Source organism: Benincasa hispida, chromosome 5 (assembly GCF_027475165.1).
Source record: "Benincasa hispida cultivar pf3 chromosome 5, pf3_genome.v1.1, whole genome shotgun sequence".
In the NCBI taxonomy this organism is placed as follows: Eukaryota; Viridiplantae; Streptophyta; class Magnoliopsida; order Cucurbitales; family Cucurbitaceae; genus Benincasa; species Benincasa hispida.
The window spans coordinates 7,878,812-7,901,491 of NC_143482.1; the positions used below are offsets into that span (position 1 = coordinate 7,878,812).

Below are 22,680 nucleotides of genomic sequence, written 5' to 3' on the forward strand. Positions count from 1 at the left end.
TTTTGCACGGGCTATTGTGCTAATATTAGTTCATAATTATGTAGTTTTCTAGAATGTGTACATTCTCTGCAAATCAGAGATACCGCAAAACAATAATAGATTCTCTATTGCACAACTGAAATGGTAAGGTAATATCTGTTGAAACCAAATTTTCGTTTTATCTAGCCGTTTGGTGTGATGTTAATTAATGTGGGTACCATTGTTGCTACCTATTTGCGATTGTAGACTTGCCTTGGCTCACATAATGGACTCGGGACGGGGGGAACTTATCGAGTAAAATGGTATTATTACAAAGGTTTTGGAGAGTGCAGACTTCTTTTAAGAGAATGCATTATCAATGTATTTTAAAATGGACCTACAGGAACAAGGGTCATTTGTAAAACAGTCCAAGGTTAAATTACATACACAACAGTTTATTCTAAAACATTAACACACTCCCTGTAAAATCTATGTTGGGCAGTGAATCCTACAACCTAACATACACCCACACATATATTACAATAATATAAATGTGGCCCCAATGTCGAAAAAAAGAACCACTGTTTTATGCTCTGTGCAACACCAACGTCATATATCTTCCATAAACTAGAAAGTCCTGGTGCAATTATTTTGTTGTCTTCAAATGCAGATGTTGCTCGCTGAGGATACTGGAGAATCACACCGAATCTGAACCTTATTACCAAGGCGATAAGGTTAATTCATATATAAGCAAGTGAGCTACGATCTAGATCAGGTTGTGGGCGGCCACGGGTTGGAGTTGGAGGTCTCTGAATGTTAAGTTCCTGAAAGAACCAAAACAAGGATTACTGCTCAGCAAAAATTCATGCTTTGCTAGTACACGATATTTTGGTTATTTAAATTCAAAGAGTTGTACCTGCATCCAAGTATCTTCAATGATACGCTCCGGAGATGTTTCGGGTGACTGGAGGGGAGGTGGCAAAGGATGGATCAACTTTGGGACCACGACCAATCCCCTACCAATAACCAATATGGCACCAGCATTGTTTGCGGTTCCTACATATCAGAGTCATTAGGTCCAGTAACATTGCTATGTGGGCGCATTAATGGTAGGAGGATGTATTTCAATGATTACATGTACAATATCTATTAATTTCTTTCAATTTTGATTCTGATAACACATCGTTGGTTGTTTTTTTTTTTTTTTTTTTATAAGAAACAATTTCATTGATTAAATAAAATCCATGGATATCCATGGGTACAGGAGGACCCCAATCATAGGGTTGGTTGTTATTAATATTATTATACAAATGTTTGATATAATATGTTGGTCGCTCACTGAACTGACAAATTATATTCTGGGACAATGTAGTACAACTGTACAAAAGATTAGGCTAGCTGGATAAAGGTGGATGAGTGGCCAAAAAATCAAGCTAACCTAGTATTTGCTGCCTGCTTAGGATTGGTGACTTACCTGCCTTAATTTTATTCTGTATTCATTCTATTCAGCTGACCTACTCCCATGTATCATATGCCATGGTGCCAAATAATCAATATTCGAGTGGTGTTGGTACTAGCAGGGAGTTATTATATAAAAATAAAAAATTTAAAGTCGTAGTTGATACTTATAAATTCAGTAACTAAACAAACACGACTATTAATATTCTACTTACCACAATAGTTAGTGGCAGAGAATAAAGTGATTAATTGTCCCTGAGCAAACCGTTCAAATCCGTCCATGACACATTCGTGGGCTCTTATTATGAGCTGTAATTTGTTTCTCTTGCAGAATTCTGTAACACGATCAGGCTGCACAAGAAGAAAAAAATTTAAAAAGAAAGGAGAAAAAGCAAGCTCATGTCCTCTTGAATTATTGTTCAACACAGATAAAAGAATAATAAGAGAGAATGTGGTTTGCATCTTTCTTCTCTCTTGTTCTTCCGTTTACAGATGGTTAATATAGAAAAGCACACTCAAACATCTATACATAGCAACTAATAACTGGCATACCCCAAAGGTGACAAGACCGGGCCCTCTAGCATTTGGTCTTAGACCTTCAACACTATCATTTTCCGTTGGATCAGACCTGGAAACAGACAACAATTAACAATCCAAATGAAATATAAACAAAAAGCTGAAAGAATTTAAATATACCAGAGCAGATCCATCAAAATAATAGACCCTGCATCCATTGTAATGGGTCTTTCGAGCTTCTCTATTTGTTCAACCGTCTGTATTGATCGCCCTATGCCTCCGTGCATGCAGATAATTTTCTTTTCAATCAACGCAGCAAGAGGAAGGTAGTTGAATAGTTGATTGAAGCGTGTCCATGCCCAAATTCCATCACTCTCTCCCTACAGACACCTACGTTACTGGCTCTAATTAACTTCAAGTAATATTAATGCTGTAAATACATATCTATTACTACCATTCTCTCTATGCATTCAAGACGAAAGCCGAATAATGCATTTATATCCGCGGCCTCATGGTTTCCACGTATTAAGTGAACGTTATCAGGGTATTCAATCTGCAAATCCATAACCATTCCAATATACGGTTATAAGAGTAGTTGAGTGACATAACAGATCATTAACAAATTTTAAAATAAAACCTTGCCTTGAGAGCGAGAAGTAAAGTTATAGTCTCCAAGCTGTGCTGTCCTCGGTCAACATAATCTCCCAAAAACAAGTAATCAATATACCTGAAAATTTGTTAAAGAATAATAATAAAAATAAAATAAAAAACTTCATGTTTGCTCTTTAGATAATTAATTCATAAAGGGAATCAAGACGATAGATACAGTGCTACGATTACAAGAGATCAGTTAGGGTCAGGTGGCATATTTGACAGATTTTTTAACAGCACAAAAATTTGTACTTGAATGCTTCGTCGAACACATTGATCTCTGGAATTAGTTCTTGATGTTGTTAATATAAGAAACTAGCCTAACTTTCTGAATGCAAACCATAATCATAACGGGACCAACACCAACAATTTGAGTTCCAAAATTTAAACTAAATGCAAGATGAAAAGAATCCAACAGGTCAGAGAGTTGCATGCTCAAGAGGTGTTCGGGTCATTGACTTGAGTTGAATTGTGTTAGGTTTTTAACTCAACTCAATGTTTAGCCCACCAACTTCACAAGTCGGTGTTAAATAACTCAACTCCACCAACTTCAACCGTGTTCACTATTGAAGTTTGCACATTAATCGAGGAACCGCATCTTTCCCTCTCTCTCTCTCCCTCTCTCCCTCCAATGTTTCCAATGACTCCACCCACCACTCACTGCCCACCACCAATGTCCAACTCCAACAACAATCATTGTCAAAGACTCAACGACCATCTTCAGCAACCACCTCTAAATGCCCAACTCCGACAACAACCATCATCAGTGACATGCTTTGACAACCACCTCCCAGGCCAAACTCCAACAACCACCAATGACAACGACCACTTGCAGTGACTACCTCCAATGAAAACCACCTCCAACAATCATCTCCACGTGATTACCACCTTCAGCGACCACTGATTGAGTTTCTAAAGTTTTAAACTAGAAGAAAATTTGGTCAAAGAAACCAAGACCAAATAGTTGATCCTTCCCAAAACCAATTTGAAACTTCGGGGAATGAAATTGAAGAACCGGTGATCTTTCTTCCATCCTACTACTAATCTTGATCATATTCCTAAGTTTATGTCAATTGTGTCTGATCTTGATGTTCTCATAGTCATCACCTGTTACCACTTCCACTGGTAAACGTTGGTTTGTCACATTTATAGACGACTACACTTGCCTTACCTGGGTCTTCCTCCTCACTAACAAATCTAAGGTATCATCCATTTTCTAACAATTTTATACAACTGTCAAGACTCAGTTCAATGCAAAGATTGGAATTTTATGGAGTGATAATAGGCGAGAATTCTTCGATACCTCCTTCAAGGATTTTCTTGTCTCTAAGGGAATTGTCCACCAGAGCTCGTGTGCTTACACCCTACAACAGAATGGAGTAGCCGAGCGGAAAAATCGTCATCTAGTGGAAGTAGCCCGATCTCTTGTGTTATCTGCTCTTCCGTCATACCTGTGGGGGGTTGCGGTTCTTACCGCCGCCCATCTCATTAATCGGATACCCTCTCGTATTCTTAACCTTCACACTCCATTAAAACTATTTAAAGAGTCCTTCCCAACCACTCGATTAATCTCCAATGTTCCTCTTCGAGTCTTTGGTTACGTTGCCTTTGTTCACTCCCATGGTCCAAACCGCACAAAATTTACTCCTCGTGCTCAGAAGTGTGTCTTTGTTGGATATCCACTTCATCAACGTGGGTATAAGTGCTATCACCCGTCATCTCGTAAATACTATATCTCCATGGATGTCACCTTCCTCGAGGATCAGCCGTTCTTTCCTGTTAGTTATCTTCAAGGGGAGAACATGAATGAAGAGACTAATTGGTCATCTTATGCTATTCTCTTAGAGTCAGCTCCTATTCATATCTCGTCTAAACCTAGTTCTGAGCATGACGACCTGGTCCTTCCTACCAACCAAGTTCCTTAGAAAACTTACTATAGGAAGAATCTCAGGAAGGAAGCAGTGTCACCTGTCGAACCAGAATCGCGGGCTCTAGTACATGAGTCAGACCCGCCATCAGATCCAGGTACGTACATTCATGAAACTAATAATGTTGATGTGTGTATGGAGACTGATGAATGCAGGCAAGATAAGGGTGAAAGAAGTAGTAATACTGAAAAAATGGCAGAAGAGAAGATAGCTGAGAATGAAATGATTCTAGCTAATGATGATGTGGAGGATACTACTGAAATCTCTAATACCATGTTAAAAAATAGAAGAAAAAGAAAAGAAAATGACAACACACAGTTACGTGGAAATCCTAGTACAAAGAGAAAAACCACGACATAGAAATCTTTTCTTATTAGTTAATCTGATACACTGAATACACAGGGACACACTGTATAAATAGACAGAAGGAAACCCTAGGGGTCTACACAATTACCTAAATGCCCCTAGGTTAATAACCCTATTTTCAACAATTAAAAATTCTACCAAATACCCTAATGCAAACTACATGTCATATAAAAAATTGTCAGAGAGTCAGTCATAAAACCTTCACATATAGGATAAATGAGTTGTTTGTTCCACGGTATATACATAATACCTTAAAATATCCAAATAAAATGGTAGAAATTATGGAGGAGATTAATGCTCTAAAACAAAATGATACTTGGGGAAATAGTAAAGTAACCAACGGACAAGAAATTGATGGGCAGTAAATGGGTTTTGACCATTAAACGTAATGCTAATGCATATAGTAACATTGAGATATAAGGCCAAATTTGTAGCTAAAGGCATCTCTCAAACATATGCGGTTATCAAGAAACATTTTGATGTAGCCTAAAGGATAAAATGAGAGAAATCTCCAAGAATAAAATCAAATCCTTTAATATGAATCAAAAGATATCAACACAAGCAGACAATTTTTCTATTTATAGAAAATCGAAAAACAAATTAATCCTAGTCCTAATTAATCAAGGAAACTAAACTCACTCCTAATCAAACAAGGACTTGACCAAGATATCTTCATTTACCCTAACCCTACTACATCAATTAGTTACTTAGTTTGTAACTTTTTGTGCCCCTCTTCATTCCAACATAAAGGACTGAGGTTGGCTTTTTGAGAAGGTTAGACAATTGAAGTTCTTTTTATATTTGGTGTACACCATTATCCTTTATGCCTTTATTTTACTTGGAGCCCCTTTTTTAGGTTGGCTCCTTTTTTCTTTTGTAGGGTTTATAATTGTATCTCCTAGTTTCCTTACATTTTTTTCCATAATGAAAATTCAATTGCCCTTAAAACGTCACTATCTCAATGTTGAATTAGATTTCGCATGTTTTAATACACCTAAGGAATGTTTTAATACACCTAAGGAATCAAAAGGTCGCATAAAGGGAATGAAAAATTCTTAATATGCATATTGGAAAATTAACTTGAGATAAGAAACAAAATTAAGATAATGAATAAGACTCATCCTAGACAACAAGTTCTATAAAACTGAAAGACATACGTAAAGCTCATACAGCAGATACTCCAGAATTTAAGTTGATTCAAAATTAAAAGAATTATGTAAGATGCAATGTAAGGAAACAAGGAGTTGTAATACAATCTCAATTGGCTATAAGGAAACAAGGAGTTGTAATACAATCTCAATTGGCTATACTCACGTTATGTCTCCAGCTGTGGAAGGAAATCCATACTCATCAAAAAGTCTCATCAAATCACCAAACTGTCCATGAAGATCACCAAACACCTTAACCGGAGCTTTAAGCTGTAGAACAGTCGGTTCATGCATAAAGATCTGTTCGGCAGCATAACAAAGCTCACCCACTTCATAGGAATCTAGGAAAAACCTCCGATTAGCAGGGGCTTTCCAATTCCGAGGTCTAAGTAAAATTGAAATGACCTGCAAGAGGGTCAGAGAAACATAACAACCTCTGCAGATTGGAAAACAAGAATGGTTTATATGAACAATGGATCATTTAGGGAACCCAAACACGTTTGCAAAGAAAAATAAGTATTATTCTATTATCCAACTTCCTTATAACTATTGAAAATACCCTATCCAATCTCTTTTTTCCCATGCAGAAACCTGTTTGCGAGCTCTTCATAGGACAATAATTCATAAGTTTTTCTCTTTTTTGAGCTGGCTTGTTGCTTGAATTGTCTAATATTTTAATCCACTAAACTTCCTTTTTTTAAAATAAAAATGGACAACATGTCTAACCCTATAATATTTATGTGTCAAAGAAACTCGTAAGATAATAAATCCTTGGAAGGTGGCCATCATGGATTGAACTCATCACCTCTTAACCGTTTATCAAACACAAGCCTTTTATTTACCACCAGGCCAACCCATGATGGTTTGTTTTAGCATCTTCTGGTTTTAGAAGTGGAGTAGTTTCTCGTTTAGCAAGTGCTTGTGGAAAAAGTGCGTTGAAATCTTGTTTTCATACCCTTGCTTTATGGGAAGGATTGGAAAAATGGTAAATATTAGAAATTATATCTGATGGATTTTCACAGCTGTATGTAATGTATAAATGCAAAAGAGTAAGGAATGCATCCAAGATCTGTCAGCTAACTTTCAAACATTGAAAAAAACCACATCATAGCCTAATAAGAGTTCGTATCTACTTGAATCTGATGTTGCTATTTAGAAGTGGACTTGATATGTTTAATAATAATTCTGCAAGAATAAATTAATCAGTTCTGTTCATCTGATTTATCTTTCAATTAAAACCAATATGCTGCTGTCCTTGCAGCTTAGTACTCTCTCCATATCGACTCTGGTGGGAAGGAAGAATTAATCGACAGAATAACCAAATTTGGTGGAGACACAACAGTAGAAAGTGGAAAAACTTCATTGTTTTTCAAGGTGGAACAAATTGGGGATTAAGCAACACTGGTAGTTATATGGACGATTATTGCACAACATATAACTTTATTGCATTAAATTCATCTGCTCTCTCAATACCAATGCTGAATTGTCATGAGGGCACACATTTATCATTCTTACTTATTATGCAGATTTGTGCTTCTAACGGGAGCTTAATTTCTCATTTCTGTACTAACTGAATTTCAATGAGAAATCTGTTTTCTTGAAATATATACATATTTATATAAGAAAGGAACAAATCAGTTTTTATCATGCTGCATTGAGATACCTTCTTGTGTAACCCCTGAGGAGATTTCTGCCTGGTGAACTTCTTGGTTGGATATGACAAGTCATTTGAAGGAATCATTCTTCTACTCTCGTTTTCAAATTGATCCAAAGACAATTGCCTCACCATCCCACCAAGGTTACCAATAGCCTCTTTAGCTACTACAACCTGGAGCAAGAAAATAAACAACTTCACAACAAGAATGTAAAATGGAAAGTCATAGAATGTTACTGGTTCCAAAGAGAACACACAGCTCTTGGATGCAACCGGACATCGGCCTCATAGTCACTAGCATCTGAAGTTGTTTCAGTAGCTCGTGAGTTGTCATCTGAAACAGATGTGTCTTCAGCAGAAGCAGTCTGAACCGCATGCCAGACAGCACTAGCAGCCTCAGCTTCAGCAGCAGAAGCCTCCCTTAATTTCTCCATGGAACTCTTGTCCATGCTGAAAAAGATATATAATTGCAATCTTCATGAAATATTTTCTCAAAGCTGGAACAAATGGAATCATTATAAATACCCCAAGGGCAAGTGCAAGAAAAGGTCTTCAGAATAATACCTCGTGCCACCAGCTGAAGGATTCTCCAGTCCACCATCTGAAGATGGTAATGTTGTAGATGAACTTATATTAGATTGGATGACTTTCGAACTTGTTATAAGAGATGCCCTCTCAGATGTTATCATAGGAGAACTGATTTCAGACTGAAAAGATGAATTTTCTGCAACTAAAAAATCATCTAGGAGCACATCTGCAAAACAATGTTTTTTATGACAATGTCAAGAACATGGAACAAAAAATTAAGGGAAAATTTAAATTTACACCCCTAACTTTGGGGTCATCAATTTTAACCCTAAACTAATAATTTGTATCAATTTAAACCCTTAACTTTCATACATGTCTCAAATAAACTTTTGGAATGTTATAAGTGAATCAACTTAGATTCTTTATTAAGATTATATTTAAAAACTGTCCATGCTTTCAATTCTAACATGTGTGTAGACTTCTTCAAATGTCGGATTAATAAAATGGACGATTAGAATCGATACATGGACAATTTTTAAAGGAAATCTTAATTGAGAGTCTAAACTGATTCGCTTATGAAAGTTTGGGAGTTTAATTGATAAAATTATAAGTCTCAACATAATGTTTATCCAAACAAAATGTAATAGAGGGTGTAAATTGATACATTTACGAAAGTTCAAGATTTAAATTAATACAATTACTAGTTCAGATTTTAAAATGATACAACCCCAGGGGTGTAAACTGATATTTTTCCAAAAGTTAATTAATGACTTCAAATGTTGGTCAAACATAACATCCAGCTAAAAGAAGTTCAAGAGTTGCAAAAACCCATAATCTGAAACATAGAATTGTAGACAGAAAATTAGAACTTATGGGTGCAATAGTGCTATGTGTGACCAACAAATCAACATTGCTGCTTCCTCATAGGCAAATATGAAACTCCATCATAAGGTTATACAGGGTTACAAGCATGCATACGGTTAAACAGGGTTACAGCATGAAAGTAGAACAGCTTCATCTTCTTACCCCCTCTAAGACCACCATAAATGTAAATTCGGACACCAACAGACGCAGCTGCATGACGACAGCGACGCATAAGCTCCAAAGAGGAATCGTAGTCAGCGTGACCCTTGTTTGCCCGTGATGAAGTTACCAGCCCATTTCTATCCAGCCAGACTCCAGCGGCAGTGTCCAATACTATTAAATTTCAAGAAAACTAACACGTCATAAACAGATGTATAATGAGGACACAAATTAATGATCATCACTCTAACAACAAAAAAAAAGTACCTGCAATAGATGCTTCACCTTCTATTGCACGTCCACCCCTCAGAGTACCTCCTGTAACATGCAGTCGTGCACCAACAAAAACCTAAATAGTACCGAAGCCAAATTTTAAAGATCATGGCCTCATGGTTCAAGCACCAAAAATTAACACCACCCCCCCTTCTTTCAGGTTACCAGAATTAATCAGGGACTTACTGCAGCATGTTGATATCTAGGTGAAGGAGATACCCCAGGTGCAAGGGTCCACTCCCACTGACCATTTCTATGCATCAACAACCCATATGCGTCTGCCAATGGCTGTAAAAAACAACACGCAACATAATTGTGCAGAAAAGTCTCAATAAGGAAATATGTCTTTCATTTTGGAGGGTGGCGGGGAAAACTAAATAACAAAATATTTCTCAGTTATAGAAATCAAAGAAATGACTGAGCACAAGGGCTGCAGCATGTTGTTCCAATCCATTCTTAAAGACATTCTCCTTTATTTTGTCAATAACAATCATACCAGAAACTATCGGCTTCCTCTCCTTCCTCTTGTCATCCACCCAACCTCACATCCCACAGTTTCCCTTTCTTAGCATGATGATCCCCTCCGCCACTCCCTACCCTACCTGTCTGCCCCATCTCCCCTCACTTTGTCCTACCCTGGTTTGGGACTACAAGCAGCATTCTGCAGCCGTAAGAAAGGGGAGATGAGTACCACTATATAAGATTGACCATAACGGCTTGGTGTACCGAACTTGGCTTATACATTCTCGTACTATACTGCATCCGCCAGCCGAACAAGTAAGGGATTCCTCGCCCAGTGTGCTGGCTTGGCTCCTGCTTTGGCTTCTTGATTGGCTATTGCCAGAGAAGACATCTATGTTATACCAGCAGACATGGCAATCAAAAGAATGAGCCAAAACCGAACAAGCAAGGCCAAAGCCAAATGCCGACTTAAGAAGGACGCTTGCGGGAGAGTTTCGAGTTTCCCAGGTCTGCTGGATGGGATATGTTAGAATTGCTTTTCAGACACAATGGCAATTGTGTTTCTCCATGGTACGATTGTTGCCCATTCTTTATTGTAATATTATTTTTGTGTGTAACCTCGAGCTAAGAAGCACAATTACGAATAAGAGACACAGACACGGCGACACGCTATATTTTAAAAATCTAGGACGTGACATGACAAGGACACACTTATTAAAATATATATTTTAAAAAATATAGAATATTTTTATACCAAAAGAAAATCCAAAGTTTATGGGTTGACGTATTTATATGTTTAAAAAACTTAGTTTGATGTATTTAGAGCCCAAAAGTTATTATTACTGTCATATATGTGTCTTTTTAATCTACTCAACAAGTGTTCTATGCATGTATAACATATTTGTTGCAGTAATAAATGTCCAACACATGTCCAACAAGCGTCAGAGTGTCCAAGTGCCTAACAAGTATCGGCTACGAACACGCTAGCCAAACTAAAGTATCCATGCTAGACCTCGAGGATCGGGTTGTCCTTCATTAGAGACAACTATCAGCAATTGAGGGCAAAAGGAGAATGATGTTCATTGCGAGAAACCCGGATTCGTTGCCCCGGACTCAAATGCTGATTTCCATGAGGTCCCTACTCGTGAAGGTCTTCTTTACAACTTCATCAAACATTCACAAGCCTCTCCTGTGAAGTTTGAAGGTTTCCATGTCCCATCTGTCCCTGTAAACCGCATACCTTAATCCATCTCCCAAATGATGGAACAACTTGGTCGTTGAAATATTCCTCATGACTCTCTGGTGGATAGAGTAGATGAAAGTAGCCAACTTTTTGCCAACCTTTATAAGACCCCAATATTTTTTCTTGTTTGTGCTCTTCACAGTGCATAAATTGTTGGGTTGGAAGGGAGATAGAGAACAAAAGCTGTGACAATTCTTGAATGGCTCTAAGAATGCTGTAGCAATCATTGTGAAAAATCTTCCTCTTGAAAACACTATGGGACGTTTGGGGCAAGGAGTTGGTCATTATAATCCTAGGTTATTATAGTTAAGTTATAATAGTTTGAATTTGGGATGTAGATTATTTTAGTTTGGATTATAATAGTACGTGTTTGAGGTGTAAACTATTTTAGTTTGAAGAGGAAATAGTAAACACTATAATAAAAAATTTTAAAAAAATGATGAATGTAAAATAGTAAAAACTGTAGCAAATAGTAAAACTGCAGCAAATGGGGTTTTGAAATAGTGTTATCTGTAGCTAATTGAGGATTACAAAATAGTATGTACTGTAGCAAGAGGTGGTTATTATAGTTGACCCAAAAGCCTCTTATGTTATTCGTGTAAAAGGAGACAAGGGGCTGGGAGATTCCTTTTGGTGGGGTCAGTAATTTGGGGAAGAAATGAACTTTTTCCCGTGGTTTTCCATTCCTTCTTTCCTTCTTTATCTGGTGGTTTGGCTCTTTCATTAAGAAAGGCTTCCTTGTATGAGGGTTGTTGACTTCCATTAATGGCTTTGGTTGCTTCTGAGGGGTAGAAAGTAGTGAGGCCTATGAAAGCAATCCATTCTTCCCTTTGTTCTCCAGCAGGAACTAGAAGACGGGCTTTTTCCTCAGTAGAGCTTTACTATTTCCGCCGAAAAATCTTTCTTGCCTGATATTTTTGCAACCAATACTATTTGATCCTCAACCTTGATTTCTTTAAAGAAATTTTTATTCAATAGAGCAATAGGAAGGATTTGAAAGTTTCAGTGACCCATCTAAGGGGCCTCCTATGTACCGATATTGACGTCTCTAGAGGATTTTTCATTGAGAAAAAATGAAAGAATACACGGACATACAAAAACCAAGCCCACAAAAGGGACTCCTTCTACAAGAAGGGACTCCAACTATACAAAATCATACCACCAGAATAATTATAAAAAAAATCTTTGAAATCGAAGCCCAAAGAGAAACATGAAAACGAGCAAGAGACCAAATTCCTCCCGCTTCCCTCTCAACCTCCCTAAACACTCTGCTACTCCTCTCTCCTCACAACACCCACACAATAGCAAAAGCACTAGCAAGCCAAAGGAAGCGGTCTCTCTCCCTAAACGGCAGATTGAGGAGGAACTCCTCGATCATACCTCTAACATTCCTATGACGAGCACCCAACATGCCGAACGTCTAGAAAAAAGAGTCCTAGAGTACGCTCGCAAAATCACAATGTTAAAGAATATGGTCCAAGTTTTCCTCCGCCTTCCAACAAAGAATACAACAAAAAGGCCCAACCAACGACGGCAACTTCCTAACGAGTCTGTCCAACATGCTAATACGGCCATGGAGGACCTGCCAAGTGAAGAATCTCACTTTTCTAGGAACCTTAATCTTCCATAAAAACAAAAAGACAGACTCACCCAAAGGAGAAGGATTAACCAAACATTGAAAGAAAGACTTGTACAAGGACTCTTCCAAAGGATTAGGGCTCCAGACTCTCACATCTCTCCTCCCAAAGCGAAAAGGTTGACTCAAGAAGAGAAAGAAGAGCAACCACATCCTTTGTTTCCCTATCGGAAAGAGCACAATGGAACCCGAATGAAAAAGAGCAAGAACTCCCTGTCCACACGAGAAAATTTGTCACAAAATGATTTTTTTAAGAGAAGATAAATGATACGACCAAGGAAATAACCCACAAAAAGGTCTCTCCCCCACCCAAGTGATCTTCCCAAAGATATCCCTCTCCCTTCCCCCGCCACACATCGGACCCAAAGAACAAAAGCAGGGAACTCTTTCGAGAAGTCTTTCCAAAGATTTCGGTAGGTGCCTTTAATCCCTTTAGCTAGCCACCCGAAAAGATGGAGGCCATGTTTACTAACAATAATCCTACGCCATAGAGAATTCAGCTCAAAAGAAAAGCACCACAACCATTTGGCTAAAAAGGTTTTGTTACAAATCCTAAGATTCCCAATCTTTAACCCCCCCAAGGAAACCGGTTTGTCGATAATCTCCCATCTAATAAGGTGTGACCCTTTACCTTTTCCTTCATTAATCCTTTCCCAAAGGAAGTCATGCATCATTCTCTCCAAATGCTTATACACCTCACTCAGAGCTCTAAAGAGAGAAGAAGTAAACCGGAATGCCACTCAAGACGAACTTAATCAGAGTAAGACGGCCCGCTTTAGAGAATAAACTCTTTTTCCACAACGCCAGCCTAGTGCGAACTTTGTCCATCATGGAATCCCACAAGGATCATGGTTTAATTTTTCAAAAGTGTGGCTGCAGTGCTTTAGCAGTTTTCGAGCTTGGAAGTGGTAACTGAATAAATTTTGGCATGCTCCATGGGATAATTCTGAAAGTTAGAAGTCTCGATTTCTTTGTTTATCCACAATATCAACCTCTCAACCACTTGTTCTTGGAGTACCTCTAGTTACAAGCTATTTTAAATTAAAATGCTAGATATTCAATTGCCCTTGGGCTATTTTTCCTGAAGCAAAAGAGACATCTTTGCCTGATTTTAGAAGCTGGTCTCTTGAGATCTCCGACTTATTCTCATTGAGTGGGTTTTCTCCAACATATTCAAGAAACATATTTTCGGATTGCTCGCTGGTCCTACTTTTCAAATTTTAGGTTTGATAGGATAGGACTCAAAGCATCTTTCAAAATTCTCAGCTTTATGTGTTTGTAGCAATTCGATTCTCTTTTCTAATTTTCTTTATATATTAGGGCTTCGATTTGACACTAAAACCAAACCAGACTCAACTGATTACACCTCTTCCTGAGGGAGTTCATGTGCATCCCGCTTTTGATGCTTCTCAATAATGGGAGGTGATAGGGCACGCATTTCATGTGGTGCCTGTTCCTCCCAAGATTTCACCCAAGCTATTGATCCAAGTGCAACTAGAAAGGTGTTGACTCATTAGGAAGGGGAAACTATAAGTGAGCCAAGTAGTGATAGACCACCTATAAAACATGTTTATAAGTGTAGGTACATGAGGAAAGAGAGGGGGGAATGATAATTTGTTAGTGGGTAGTTGGAAAGGCAGGGCCCATGAGAATATAGTGAAATTGGGCAGACATTAGTGATACATATAAGTTGTGAGGAAGAGCTGGAGAGGTATGCTTTTTGTTAGTATTTTGTGAGAGGAATTGTATTAAGAGGGGGCAGCTCCTTAAATCTTCCCAAACTAGTTACCTTATTGATAAACTGATGTAGGACATCTTCGGTTATCTTAGAGATCTTGTTCTTTTCTTGATGGAATCTTGGCTTTCATGTATTTCCAATTTCTTTGCAAGCAACAACACAACCACCCAGGATCGCAAACTTCTTCTGCTTTGCCAAGGACTACAATCAAGATTTTAGGTGCTATGATCCCATCTTATTTCTTGCTTGCGATTCACACTCGAGCCCTGGATCTCAACATATTTGTTGTCCACTCCACACTCAAGTCTCGAATCTTCTAGATTTTCTGTTTCATTCGTTGCTTGCACGGTTTCATATTCAACTGGGATCTTGAATTTCATGAATGTTACTCTCAATACTTGTAATTCTAGCCTTTTCGGATTCTTGTCGTCTTCTATAGCTCCTATAGTCTATCCTCCCTTTAAACCAACGGGAGAAGTTTTTTGTAACTCTTTTGGTTTGGGCTTATTGTCCTTCTTTTGTAAATTGCATATATCAATGAAATTTGTTTCTAATCCCAAAAAAAAAGAATGTTCCAAATTCTGAATTATTTTCTCAAGATACCATGAACATTAGCCACTCCTTTTCTACTTTTTGCCAGTGCTTCAAGATTGACAAAGGATATGCCGACTAGTTTTCTAGGTTCAAGATAACTGTAGCAGGAAGTGACGTGTTCTTGAATGGGCTTTTACCTTTCTTGGTCCTTTTTCATAACCAAGAGAGTATTTCAGGTCTTCAACGTTCTTCTAGCATCATAGAACTCCATTCTTGGACGATTCTTCAAATTTCTTCTTGCTCTTCTTGAATCTAAAGGGTTCCTTCCGTTAAGTGTGCATTGTTTGGCAACGAGCACAACTCACAAAGCTCCCTCTCGCGATCTGTGTCGCCAAGAATTTCTCAATCTTCCACTGGTGACAGTCATGTTGGCCGAGATGTTTTCTCTAATACCAAATTAGCATTGCTTAAAGGATAAAGTGAGAGAAATCTCCAAGTATAAAATTAAAAGTTACAGAAAGTCATTGAAATAAAGCCTAAGGAGTAACATAATATGTAACAAGGGACCAAACATCAAAAGAGCCCCTTTCTAACCCCTGAAACATCTTGTTATTTGTTCCCCCCACAGGACCAAAGAACAGTGATGTGGTAAGGATTACGGTAAATTGGGTTATCTTGGTCAAATCCTTGATTGGTTAGGATGATTAGATTCCTTGGTTTATTAGGATTAGGATTAGTTTCAAGATTTGATTCTAAAGAGAGTTCTCCCTTTATCCTTTAGGCTAATTCAATTCAGTATCAGAATAGCAACCTGGAGCAATGTTGATTGCCTCCAATGGAAGACTAGAAAACTCTTGGCGATAGCTGGTCACAAGGGAGCTTTGCGAGTGTGCTCGTTACCAATCAATTCACATCCAAATATCTAATTAGGGGGAACCCTTTAAATTCAAGAAAAGAAAAAAGAAACCAAAGACTTTGTCAAGATTTTGCGAGAATCGACTATTATTGATCAAGGAAGATGCCACAAGAAACTATACAACCATTGGTATAGGCAAGAAAGTTAAATTTCTCCCAAAAACAGCGTTGGAATTTTAACTCATATTTGAAAGAGGAATTTCAACATCACAACGTTACTCATGCTCGATTCTATCAAAGAACCTATCAGGACCCACATCGTAATTTTGATTCTAGTGATTCAAGTGATGTCGATGAAGATTTGAACACAAATCAAAAAATAAAAACAAATCAATATTACCAAGGGAAAGGCTCGAAGATCTAACTAGACCAGTTTTCAAGAAATCAACGTAAGAATTGGGACTCAAATGATTCAAAAAATGATTTTGAGTGTGAAAGAAATTATTATGGCCAACATCAAAGAACATCCATGAATCATCCCTACACTAATATGGAGTTTGAAATATTTTCAAGAACGTGGAAATATTTTGATCAAAACATGAATCAAGAAATTTCACAAGGGAATAAATGAAATAGGGTGTCTTTTGGAAAAAATTCATGAAAGGCCAAAAATCACACAAAGCTTCAAATTTGCACAAGAAAAAATCCAATAAATCATTGTTGAAGATCACGAGTGAAACTGAAGGGGAAAACCAATCGTGCGAAGAAGAAAAGTCCTATGATGAAGGAGAAGAAGAAAAAGAGACGAACTAAACGGAGTCGGGGAAAAACAAAGATGATTGCGGCACAACTAAAGACAAAGGTGAATCAGATTTATTGTTAAATAAAGTTACGGTTGAAAATAGGGTTTTTACCCTAGGAGTATTTTTGTAATTGTCTCTCACCCTAGGGCTCTCTACTGTCTATTTATTCACCCTGTTCTCTTGTATTCAGTGTATCAATTAAAAATAATAAGAAAAAGATCTATATCGTGGTTTTTCTCCCTGTTCTAGGGTTTCCACGTAAACTGTGTGTTGGTTTCTCTCCTTTCTTATTTTCATCATGGTATCAGAGCAAGGGGACGAAACCTTAGCCATTATGGAAAAGAACCATCCGCAGTCGCCTTCAGTTGGTGGATCTTCAAGTTTTTATAAGAAAACTGCTATTCGAGCAACTGTGAACGAGTGTTTTCAAGCTACCTTACCGGAATTAATTTCTACCGTCTAGTTGCAGTCAATAGAGAGCCGCCGTCAATGGAAGCTGCCTCACCTAACGGAATCCAGCCGGATGTTCACGCCGCACACAGACGGATCCGAAGAACACACAGACAAAACCGATCTTCCTCGTCTCGCAGGCGCCGTCGACTGATCCGGCTCAAATCGGGTACGTTCACAACAACCCCTTAGATCCGCCTCGCGCCGCCATCGACCGATCTGTCTCCGATCAGGTACGTCCACAGCAACCCCTCGACAAACAGAATCGCAGCCTTCGACTCAAAGTCCGATCGCGCCTTTGACCTGCAAACGCTCGACGAACAGGCTGGGTTTGCACCTCGACGGACAAACTCACAACCCTCTCGATTCGCGCCGACTGGTTTCGCGCCGGCGTGCCCTAGGGTTTCCGCTTCAGATTCGGTGAACCCACCCATTCGGCAGGGAGATCTGGACCCTTCTGATTCTGCCCTAGGAGTGTTCGACCAGCAGCAGTCCGGTAGCCACCTCGAGCAGCACAACCAACCGTGATCCTCATACATGTCGGCGATCTCTCAGCCAGCGACGTGTTCAGTCAACAGCGGCAGCCCAGTTTCCAGCCGCTTGTAGTTCGGTCCATTACTCAGACGATGTTAGACAACGGTTGGCCTCTCTACACCAGCAGATTTCAAATTTGGATGCAATTCTTGGCGCAAACCCCCAACCAGTTCAACCTGTTTGTTCAGAGTCCCGTTCTCTATTTTGCCCAATACAACTTACTTAACTGGTTCAATGGGAAATTCTGCAGGATTTCTAGTTGGAGAAAAACTAAATGGTGAGAATTATTTCTCATGGTCCCAGTTGATTAGAATGGCCCTAGAAGGCACAAATTCGGGTATCTGACAGGAAAAATTCTGAAACCTATCCCAGGCGATCCTCAAGAAAGAATCTGGAAAGGGGAGGATTCTCTATTACGGTCTGTTCTCATCAATAGTATGGAACCCCAAATTGGCCGACGTTGGAATTGATAAAGTTCCGTGGAGTTCATAATTGCATAAAAGGAGGAGAAGTAGTGGTTGCGGCGCGTCAAGGCACTTCTTCGACGATCCCCGTTCAACCATAAGGCACTGCATCAAGCAATTCTAGGTTGTATAGCCTTATGGTGTAAGGCTGTGTAAATAACTAGACCTTACCACCAGGCTCAAAAGGAAGCCCCTGCCTCGCCCTCACACTCAAGACTAGCGGGACGAAGGGGGTCAAATCCAGACCTACGTGAGAAAAGACGTAGACTCAGGCCACCCTTACTGTATGCAGCAACTGCTAGAGATATCTGAGAGGCAACCAGGGACTTGTACTCGAAACGATAGAACGCATCCCGGTTGTACACGTTACACAAACAGGTCCATGAATGCAAACAAGGGACCAATTTGATAGTATTCGGAGTCGCATATTGGGTCAAAAGTGTATTCAGAGGTTCGACTAGAAGAGGATCGATCACATGCTATGAACAATCCTGTGGCAACTTCCATTGATGCATCAGCCTTTGTTTCAAAGGCGTCCAATTCCGACAGTGATAAAAAGCCCACACCTGTCTGTGAGCATTGTAAGAAGCCGTGGCATACGAAGGACCAATGTTGGAAGCTGCACGGCAGGCCCCCAAATAGTAAGAGACAACAATCACATGACAAATCAAACTTCGAGCGTGCTCTTGTAAGTGATTTAGTTACTGAGAATACACTGCATCAGTCCTCAGCCGATAGTAAGACCAATTTGAATGTTGTCAAGGTGAGTGTCATTGCTCAATCAAGTACATTCCCATCTTTTGGCTTATTAGCATTAATGGCAAGAAAACCTAGATCGTAGATTCAGGGGCCACAGATCATCTCACTAGTTCTTCAGAGTTGTTTGTTTCATACTGTTCGAGTGCGGGAAATGAACGTATTAGAATTGCAAACGGGTCTTTTGCCCTGGTTGCAGGGAAAGGAACTACCTCCCCGTTTGATGGTTTAGTATTATGTGATACACTTCATGTGCCTAAAATCTCATATAATCTTTTATCGGTCAGTAAAATTACAAGAGATCTGAACTGTAAGGCTATTTTCTCACCAGATTATGTTGTGTTTAAGGATCAGAAGTCGGGGATGATGATTGGCACTGTTCCGGCACGATAGGGGGCTCTACTCCCTTTCTGACGATGCTTCTTCTAGGGAGGATCATAGAACTGGTTTTATGTCTTTAAAGTTTTCTACTTCCGAAAATGACTTTATGTTATGGCATTATCGTTTAGGACATAAAAACTTTCGGTATATGAAATATTTATTTCCACATTTATTCCGCAATATTAATATAGCGTCTCTAAATTGTGAATTTATGCCAAACAAAGTCGTATTCCTTTTTGTTCTCAACCTTATAAGTCGTCCAGTCCCTTCTCCCTCATTCATAGTGATGTCTGGGGACCATCACCGACTACTACCTCCACTAGTAAACGTTGGTTCGTCACCTTCATAGACGACCACACACGCCTCACTTGGGTGTTCTTACTTGCTGATAAGTCTGAGGTGTCTTCTACCTTTAAACAATTTTATACCATGGTTGAAACCCAGTTCCATGCCAAGATTGGGATTTTGAGTGATAATGGACGAGAGTTCTTTAACACCACTTTCCATGACTTTCTTGTATCTAAGGGAATTGTCCACCAGAGCTCGTGTGCTTATACTCCCCAACAAAAGGAGTAGCCGAGCGTAAAAATCGCCATCTGGTGGAGGTTGCCCGGTCTTTAATGTTGTCCGCCACTCTTCCGTCCTACCTGTGGGTGGATGTCATTCTTACAGCGACTCGCCTCATCAACCGTATGCCTTCTCGTATTCTTGACTTTCATAATCCCTTGGACCTTTTCAAAGAATCCTTTCCGACTACTCACCTGATTTCTAATGTACCCCTCCACGTCTTCGGCTGTGTCGCGTTTGTCCACTCCCATGGCCCAAATCACACAAGATTCCACCCTGATTCCTTCTCCTAGTTCTGAAAATGCCTGTCCTGTCCTCCCTACCCACCAAATTCTTTGGATAACCTACTATAGGAAGAATAGTAGAAAGGAAGAGTTGCCACCTATTGAACAGCCGGCTCCGGTCCATGAATCAGACCCTGCATCTGGTTTAGGTACGTGTATTCTTGAAACTAATGATGTTGATATATGTATGGAGACTGACAAGTGCAAGGAAGATGAGGATGAAGGAGGTGGCAATACTGAATATGTGACAGATGAGGAAACAGCTAAGAGTGATCACAGTAAAGGGAAAAGTCCTGTTGGTGACAAGGAAGTGGAAGATACTACTAAAATCCTTGATATACAGGTGACCAGTCATGCTGAGAAACCAAAAGAGGTGGAAAAATCATGATGCCTCTCTCGATCTTCCAATAGCACTAAGGAACGGTACTCGTTCATGCGCAAAGTATTCTATGCACAGCTACATGACAGATAGTAATTTGTCTCCCGAATTTAAAGCTTTCACTACCAGCTCGGACACTATTTGGTCCCAAGCAGTTTTCGTGAAGCAATGGAGAACTCTGAATGGAAAATGGTTGTTATGGAAGAAATGAGAAAAATGGTACATGGGAACAGGTGCCTTTACCTGAAGGGCACAAGACAGTTGGATGCAAATGGGTATTCACCGTAAAATACAAATCAGATGGGACGATTGATCGATATAAGGCCAGACTGGTTGCTAAAGGTTTCACCCAGACTTACGGAGTTGATTACTTTGAAACGTTCTCTCCTGTAGCCAAACTCAACACTATTTGGGTTTTGTTGTCAATTGTTGTAAATAAAGATTGGCCACTGCATCAGTTGGACGTTAAAAAATGCATTCCTTAATGGAGAACTTGAAGAGGAAGTCTATATGAGCCATCCTCCTGGATTCGAGAGCCAGTTCAAGCACAGAGTTTGCAAACTGAGAAAATCTTTATATGGACTGAACCAGTCCCCAAGGGCTTGGTTTGATAGGTTCACCACATTTGTTAAAGCACAGGGATACAACCAAGGGCACTCAGATCATACACTATTTACGAAACGATCTGACTCCAGGAAGATTGCTGTCCTCATAGTGTATGTTGATGATATTGTTCTGTCCGGCGATGATGAGGATGAAGTTATGAGGCTTAAAACGAGAATGGCCAGAGAATTTGAGATTAAAGACCTTGGTAAGCTGAGATACTTCCTGGGAATGGAGGTGGCCTGATCAAGAGAAGGTATTTCAGTATCGCAAAGGAAATATATACTTGACTTGCTCAAAGAAACAGCCATGATTGTATGTAAACCTGCTGACACACCCATAGAGTATAATGCAAAACCTGGTGTTATAAATAACGGAGTTCCTGTTAGCAAGGAAAGGTACCAGAGGTTGGTTGGGAAGTTGATCTACCTGTCCTATATAAGACCAGATATTTCATATGCAATAAGCGTGGTAAGCCAGTTTATGCAAGCTCCCTATGAGGAACATATGAATGCGGTTGAGCATATTCTTTGGCACTTGAAGGGGACCCCTGGTAAGGGTCTAATGTTCAGGAGGTCTGGAAAAAGGACTATTGAAGCATATACAGATTCTGATTGGGCAGGCTCTATCGTTGATAGAAAGTCGACCTCTGGATATTGCACCTTTGTCTGGGGTAACCTTGTCACCTGGCGAAGTAAGAAACAGGGAGTGGTGGCTAGGAGTAGTGTTGAAGCTGAGTACAGGACAATGAGCTTAGGGATATGTGAAGAAATCTGGTTAAATAAGGTGTTGACTGATCTTTACCAAGATAGGGATCTTCCAATGAAGTTGTTTTGTGATAATAAAGCTGCAATAAGCATCGCAAACAACCCAGTCCGACATGACAAAACCAAACATGTAAAGATCGACAGACACTTCGTTAAAGAAAGACTGGATAATGGGAGCATTTGCATCCCCTATATCCCCTCAAATCAACAAGTGGCAGATGTTCTCACCAAGGGGCTACTGAGACCTAATTTTGACTATTGTCTTAGCAAGTTGGGTCTTATTGATATTTATGCACCAACTTGAGGGGAGTGTTGAAAATAGAGTTTTTACCCTAGGGGTATTTTTGTAATTGTCTCTCACCCTAGGGCTCTCTACTGTCTATTTATTCACCTTGTTCTCTTGTATTCAATGTATCAATTAAAAATAATAAGAAAAAGATCTATATCGTGGTTTTTCTCCCTGTTCTAGGGTTTCCACGTAAACTGTGTGTTGGTTTCTCTCCTTTCTTATTTTCATCAGTTACAAGCACCAAGGAGGGGGAAGAATCAATCGACCAAACTTTTTATGTTATCACGTGCGACGAGGAGAATGAAGACACGTTCAAAGAACAAAGTTGTGTGATTCTTTCAACCCATTACATGTGCTACCCGAACTAAAGATTTTAAGGTTCCCAGGTGAATTCATCGACGTTATAGAGGAGGAAGAAATGAACAAAGAAAT

At 39.3% G+C, this 22,680-nt stretch overlaps 1 protein-coding gene across 1 annotated transcript in view; it reads right to left on the bottom strand.

Annotated features, from left to right (window-relative positions):
• Positions 1-313: 313 nt before the first annotated feature.
• Positions 314-22,680, bottom strand: part of BSL1 (BRI1 suppressor 1 (BSU1)-like 1) — a 28,743-nt gene continuing 6,376 nt past the window's right edge. The window contains exons 8-21 of the mRNA XM_039031841.2: positions 9,690-9,791; positions 9,498-9,579; positions 9,234-9,404; positions 8,244-8,433; positions 7,937-8,129; positions 7,689-7,853; positions 6,192-6,430; positions 2,575-2,659; positions 2,387-2,485; positions 2,113-2,312; positions 1,969-2,044; positions 1,632-1,767; positions 875-1,014; positions 314-782 (exon numbers count right to left, since the gene is read on the bottom strand). Of these exons, the coding sequence (XP_038887769.2) occupies positions 699-782; positions 875-1,014; positions 1,632-1,767; positions 1,969-2,044; positions 2,113-2,312; positions 2,387-2,485; positions 2,575-2,659; positions 6,192-6,430; positions 7,689-7,853; positions 7,937-8,129; positions 8,244-8,433; positions 9,234-9,404; positions 9,498-9,579; positions 9,690-9,791 (1,962 nt within the window). The 3' untranslated portion in view covers positions 314-698. The remainder of the gene's footprint in view (positions 783-874; positions 1,015-1,631; positions 1,768-1,968; positions 2,045-2,112; positions 2,313-2,386; positions 2,486-2,574; positions 2,660-6,191; positions 6,431-7,688; positions 7,854-7,936; positions 8,130-8,243; positions 8,434-9,233; positions 9,405-9,497; positions 9,580-9,689; positions 9,792-22,680) is intronic.